The sequence below is a fragment of the Corylus avellana genome, chromosome 10 (genome assembly GCF_965113065.1).
Source record: "Corylus avellana chromosome 10, dhCorAvel1.hap1.2, whole genome shotgun sequence".
Classification (NCBI taxonomy): Eukaryota; Viridiplantae; Streptophyta; class Magnoliopsida; order Fagales; family Betulaceae; genus Corylus; species Corylus avellana.
In genome coordinates this window covers 19,345,827-19,352,867 of record NC_142499.1, presented here as the reverse complement: position 1 = coordinate 19,352,867, position 7,041 = coordinate 19,345,827, and the positions used below count along the sequence as shown (strand labels likewise).

The 7,041-nt window shown below is 35.8% G+C and overlaps 1 protein-coding gene across 1 annotated transcript; it reads left to right on the top strand.

Moving 5' to 3' along the window:
* The first annotated feature begins 4,010 nt into the window (after positions 1–4,010).
* LOC148583468 (UDP-glycosyltransferase 83A1-like) lies at positions 4,011–6,335 on the top strand. The gene is made up of 3 exons (XM_088511268.1): positions 4,011–4,512; positions 4,593–5,174; positions 5,799–6,335. The coding sequence occupies exons 1-3, from the start codon at positions 4,089–4,091 to the stop codon at positions 6,080–6,082; spliced, it is 1,290 nt and encodes a 429-aa protein (XP_088367394.1). The 5' UTR covers positions 4,011–4,088; the 3' UTR covers positions 6,083–6,335.
* The last annotated feature ends 706 nt before the right edge of the window (positions 6,336–7,041 follow it).

Below are 7,041 nucleotides of genomic sequence, written 5' to 3'. Positions count from 1 at the left end.
GATTTTTATACCGACATCGGTTCGGTTAGGTTAATCGGTATAAATATTTTTTTATTGGTTAATCTAATTAACCGATAAGTAACCGAATTAACTGATAATTAACTAATAATAAATATTGTAGTACCATTTTATTAGTACAAGTGTAGAACATATGTATGGTGGACTCTTATTGTGTTAATTAATGGGTCAATTTAAAATTTGTTTGGTTCAGTAAGTTATTTTAACCTTAAAAAAATTATTTTGGACCCCAAAACAATCAATTTTTGGCCCAATTGAAAAAGCCCATGGTTAACCGATTAATCGAACCGATTTTAACTAAAATATCTATTTAATTGAAACTTTTGACATAAATCTTTATCAAAATGTTATCGGTGAATTAATCGATTTAACTGACAATTTCGATTAACTGACCAAAAATGGCTCTACTGAACCGAACCAATACCCACCCCTAGCGAGATTTGGGAAATGCCCTTAAACATAGTGACTGAAATCAAAAATATTGGAGAGGTCTGAAAAGTGAAAATGTCGCTACAGTACGACATTTAAGCCCAAACGTCACCTTTTGGAAGGCGATGTTGAATAGTGCACTTCACCTTCCAGAAGGTGATGTTTGGAACTATTCACATGCCGCCTTTTAGAAGGCGAAGTGTGAGCTGTGCACATTACCTTATTGAAAGGTGATATTTTGCACTATTTAAACGTCAATACTCTTTTTTTTTAAAAAAAATAAATAAATAACAAAAAAAAATTATAATATGAAATTAATTTTTTTTTTTAAAAAAATAAAACAAATTCAAAATTAGAGGGGTGACTGCCGGTGACGGGTGGCCTTCGGGCCACCCCTGATCTGCCCTGGGGTGGCCCGAAAGGCCACCCCCACACCCTAGGTGTGGCCTATAAGGCCATCCTCTCCCCCAAGGGTGGCTGCCAAACTAGCAGGCCACAACCACCCCTCTATTTTTTTTTTCTTTTTTTTTAAAATATTAGTGGGTGAAAGATTGAGAAATTTTGAAGCTTTTGGGTGTGGGTGGTTGTTATAAACGCAAAATTTGGGCACCAATATTTTCAAAATTGGAGACGTTAGAACAATTTGTGTTACTGTTCAAACTTCGCTATTCATGCGTGAAAGACATCATCATTTGAACAATAAAATGCTGCATTGTAGTAACGTTTTTCAAAGACGTCACTAATTGGACTTTTTTTTTTTTTTTGGGTAGTGAATTGAGATGAATCTTCATGCATCTACTCATGAAATTAGGACCTACAAGCTAAATGAGGATAGTACACAAGGCAGGGCAGCTTACCAATTTTTTTTTTTGGGTAATTACATTTTCCCCCCCATGAACTACCACGCTATGTCAATATACCCCCATGAACTACCACGTTTACACTCCAACCATATCAAACTACCATTTGCTTCCTAAAAACCCCATTTCTTTAGTCAACCTACTTAAATCGGATGGAATATTCTCTTTTAGACGTTAAATCTCATTAAAAGACATAAATACCCCAAAAAAAATTAAACAAAAAATATAAAAATATAAATTTATAGATTTTTTTTTTTAATTTAAAAAAAGGCCGACCCACCCTAGAGGTGGTCTGGGTGGCTCAGCTCCACCCCTCGACCCACTGGGGTGTCGCGCGTGCCTCCCCTAAATCTGGCTGGGGGTGGCTCGTGAGCCACCCTTAAGCCTCGGGGGTGGCCACCCACCAGCCCCGACCACCTCTAGGGTGGCTGGGGGTGGCGCGCGGCCAACCCCTAACCAGATCATAGGTGGCCCGAAGGCCACCCCCATCTTAGGGGTGGCATGCAAGCCACCCTAGAGGTGGTTGGGGGTGGCCCATGAGCCACCCCTAGGCCATGGTGGTGGCCACCCACCAAACCCAGCCACCTACAGTGGCGCACGGCCAACCCCCATCCAGATCAAGGGTGGCCCAAAGGTGGCTGGGGGTGGCTCACTAGCCACCTCCTCTACCAATGGGGTGGCTATCGGTTGGCAGCAACCCCCTAAATTTTTTTTTTAATATATTTATTTATTTTTAATTAAGAATAACACGTATAATCATTCTATTGGTGATGACGTAATACTCAAGTATTTTGACGGAATTTGATTACATGGATTAAATTGTTATTTTGGCTTATCCTCATAATCTTTGAATTATTATCATTATTTTTTTATGTTACACGGATGAATTTTGAATTTATCACAACCATATCGACTAATTTTGCATTTATATATTTTTTAGTTTAAGTCATTTTTAACTGTTTTTTAGTTTTTTTTTATTTATTTATTTATTTTTTGTTTATATTCACCTTTTATTTTTTTAAATTAATTTTTAAGTTTTTTTTTTATTTTTTATTTTTATTTTTTTATTTTTTTATTTTTTTATTTTTTTATTTTTTTATTTTAATATATTTATATTTTTTGTTTTAATTTTTATTGGGTTTTTAATTTTATTTTTTATTGAAACTGGGGTATTGATACATTATATATATATATATATATATATATTTTAATTTTAAGGGTATTATATGTAATTTTTGTTTAAAAAGTTAGGTTATTTGGGTCATTTCAAGTTTTTTAACGCGGTTGACTAACAGAATGGGATTTTTGGGAAGTAAATGGTAATTTGATGTGGTCGGGTAGTAAATGTGGTAGTTCATGGGGGTATATCGACATAGCGTGGTAGTTCATGGGAAAAAAGGTAATTACCCTAATTTTTAATTTTTTTTTTAATTTTTATGTAGATTAATAATATAGAACCCTAAAAGGCTAGTGATATTAATGATAGCTCTTAATTCATCCCAATGACTAATCCTAACCATTCGAATTAGGATCCTCTCTATTTCATTTGAACTAGATAATCTTCAGTTAATTATAGTGGATGAGTATTTTTGTCTACTCAAAAAATAAAAAGGTAAAAATACCCATTTCACTATAACTAACTGGATATTATCGAGTTCATTTGAAATTGAGAGGATCCTCTTCCTAACCATCCATGATAGTAAACCAAAAAAGAGTCAAACACCCATAATCACAGTGAGTTGAATCTTCATGCATCTACTCAAAAAATTGGACAAGCTAAAAGGTAGGACGGCTTACTTACCAAATGTAGAATTAATAGGAAGCAAATAGACTAGCTAGGAGGGCTACAAGTAATCTTGGAAATTTATGTAAGTACATTACTTAATTATATGATTTCTACCAAAAAAAACGTAAAGGATGAAGATTTTTCACATATATATGCATGTTAACTAATCCTAACATATTATAATTCATGTCAATCCTAACCATTCATGATAACAAACTAAAAAGAGACAAATAGCCGTAATTACTTACGGCTTACGTACCAAATGTAGAAAAGTATAGCATGCCAATTTTTCTCCTTCAAGGATTTATGGCCACCTTTGACTTGTGAAAGGCAAGTCATAACCAACACAAGATAGAAGCCATCGCCACAAACTAACCCCATTCCAGCAGCAATTTTTTTTTTTTTTTTTTCCCTCAAAGCAAGATAATTAAGGGAAATTCTTCTTCTTCTTTTTTTTTTTTTTCCCTAATTAATTTATCAATTATGGACCGTCATATAAGTTTGTAAAAAAATTGTGGTACTCTAAGAACATGTTTGACATTGTGTTTGAAAAATATTGCTTTTAGTGGCCTAAATAGGTGTGCGTATGAGGGGATTAAAAGTGTGTTTAACACTTAAAAAGTCCATTTGAAGAAAAAAGTAACCGTTTGGTAAAAAAAATTGAAAGTGATTTTAAGGGTCAAAAAAGTCAAAAAAAAAGGGGCTAAAACGTACTTTTGGCAAAAGCTTAAAAATGAAGTTTTCGCCAAAAAATTATAACTTTTTTTTACTTAAAAGCTCTATTTTTCAAATACAATACCAAACACGCTTTTAAGGGCTGAAAAGTTAGTTGCAACCATTTGAATTACTCTCTTATGACAACCCTATAAATATTCGCAAGGAATTCAAAAGGCTCATACCAAACGAGAGACATGGCCGCCGGCACCGGCCATGTTCTGGTGCTACCATTTCCAACACAAAGCCACGTGAACTCCCTTCTGCGTTTCTCTCGAGAAATGGCAAAACATGGCCTCAAAATCACGTATGTAAACACGGAGATCATTCACAAGCGTGTGGTGAGTGCAATGCCCGACGGCGACGAGGGCAGCCTCTTGGATTCGAACATCAATCTCGTGTCTATCCCAGATGGCTTGGAAAGCGACGATGAAAGAAACGATCTGGGCAAGAGACTGGAAGCCTACTTGCGCACCATGCCAGCAAGGCTCGAGGAGCTCATACGAGGTATTGACGCATCAAACGGCGCCGACGATAACAACAACATTACATGTATTCTGGCCGATGGGTCGATGGGTTGGGCCGTGGAAGTCGCCAAAAAGATGGGAATTAGAGCCGCCATCTATTGGCCTACCGCCGCCGCTTGTCTCGCCTCGGTATGGAGCGTCCCAACGCTAATTGATGATGGGATTCTAGATGATGATGGTAAATATTTGCTAAATTCTGAAATATGTATGATTTATTTTTCATGATAATATGTCATTAATTTCTTTCGCCTTGCAAAGGATTCTCAACCGGAAAAGTAGAGCTGATTCATCTGTCGCCGGGCATTCCCGCCTTCGAAATGATACATCTTCCATGGGCCAAGATACCCGACCCGACCGCTCAGAAGGATTTATTTCATTACATCGCGCGAAGCACGGAAGCTTGCAAAGTAGCAGATTGGTCGCTTTGTAACACAGCTTACGAGCTTGAGCCTGCAACATTTGCTCTGTTTCCGAATCTCCTGCCCATTGGTCCGGTGCTGGGAAACGACCAAGCTGGGCAATTCCGGCGACATGACTCGTCTTGCCTCAACTGGCTCGATCAACAAGCAACTCGCTCGGTCGTATATATTTCCTTCGGTAGCTACGCAGCTTTGGACGCTAGCCAATTCCAAGAACTGGCTCTTGGACTTAAGCTCATCAATAGGCCTTTCCTTTGGGTGGTGGATCAAAGAAACATCGACAGGGCCAAGAATGCATTTCCAGATGAATCTCAAGGAGCTTCTACGAAGATTGTCGATTGGGCACCTCAAACGAAGGTCTTAGCTCACCCCGCCGTTGCTTGTTTTCTTAGCCACTGCGGCTGGAGTTCTGTCACAGAAGGTATTTTCAATTTAACAATTTTCATTTATTTTAAAAGCTTAAGTTTATAAAAGACATTAATTTAATTAGTTAATTTATATTATAATACATTTCCTTACGTTATGGGCCGGGCTTAAAATTTCACTTATATATGCTCATTATGTTTCAAAATTCTATCGATTATACTTTTAAAGTTTAAAAATTTGCAATGTCGAGTTGCCAAGTTTTGAGCTTTACAATGTCGTACTGTTTGATTTGAGGTTAAATCCGATTGTAAAAGAGTGAAATGTCCCTTATACTCTTATAATTTTATTTATTTTTTAGATTATCCTAGTTAAATAATTATTATTATTATTTTTTTTAAAAAAAAAAAAATTGCAAAAAAGGGTATTTAGAGAATTTTCACGTCCTTAGTTAGGATTCAACAAAAAATTCTAACGGACGGATGACGGTGCAAAGTTTTAAATTTAGCGACTAAATACTGCAAAATTTTAAACTATGAAAGTATGATTAAGAAAAAGTTGAAACGATACGGTTTGAACTGAATACTTTGTTCTGATACCATATTAATTTACTATTTATCTAAAAAAAAATTAAATTAATAAAAATAAATGAATTAAATAATTTAATTTATATTCTTACTAGGTATAAGCAATGGCGTGCCTTTTTTGTGCTGGCCTCAATTAGTTGACCAATTCCTCGACAAGAGCTATATTTGTGATGAGTGGAAGGTTGGACTGGGTTTTGAGATCGCTGAAAACGGCATCGTATTGCGGGAAGAAGTGGCGAGGAAGGTGGAGCAACTGCTTAGCAATGAAACTATAAGAGCAAGAGCGCAAGAGATTAAAGAAATCATATTGAAAAGTAGGGCAGAAGGTGGCCAGTCTTCAAAGAATTGCAACAACTTCATCAAATGGATCAAGGAATAGAGATGCCAGCTCTTTCTACTAATTGCTAGTAATTTAGTCGGTGATCAATTTCCTCACCCGTGGGTAATAATAAATCAGGAAATGAATAAAACTTGAATATATATATATATATATATATATATATATATATAATCTACAATTATATGAATCTAAGCTTTAAAAGTACAATTATATATTTGTATTTTCACAAATTCTACATATAAAAATGCATGTCCCAAGAAGTGAACGATTCGAAGGGTCATGACTTCTAATACTGGCAGCAATTTTCTAGTTTGCCTCAAGTTTTTGAATTTTTTTTTTTTTTAAATTTTAGAAATAGTTGTGATTCTTGTGTTTGTTTCCTTTGCGACCTATTATATTGCATTGCATCAAAAGACCTTTTGAATTTAGGTTTTTTTAGGCAAAATGCAATGAAAACTATAGAAATATTGATGCAGCGTGGCGTAATGAATCATAAAGACAACAATCTAACCAAGAATTACAACTTCCTCCCCACCAGCTCTTTCTATCACTCTCTGCAGAGACTCAAAGTCAATTGAATGGTAAATGGACTTTTTTCTTTCATTTTAGTGCACCCTATTAAAAACTTTTTTTGGCCTATGGGGAGGGTTTTTGGCTTGGATTCATGAAAAGCCGATTTGTCCCACACAAAACTTTTCAGGCCCAGAAGAGAATGCCAACAGAGAAACATGAATTGGGTGCAGGGACAGAGCCAGCTTTAAATTTGGGCGAGACTCAAGGCCAAAATTTGTTTGGAGAGGAATCAATTAGCAAAAAATACCTTAAATTATTATTATTTTTAGCTTAATTTTCATTTTCTTTTGCCTTAAATTTTTTTTTTCTTGTAATTTGGGGGGACCAGAGCCACTGCCGGAACACCCCTAAATCCGTCTCTAATTGGGTGAGTGAAGATTAGCCTAAAGTCCAATCATACTAAGAAATTCTAAAGATAAATCAAA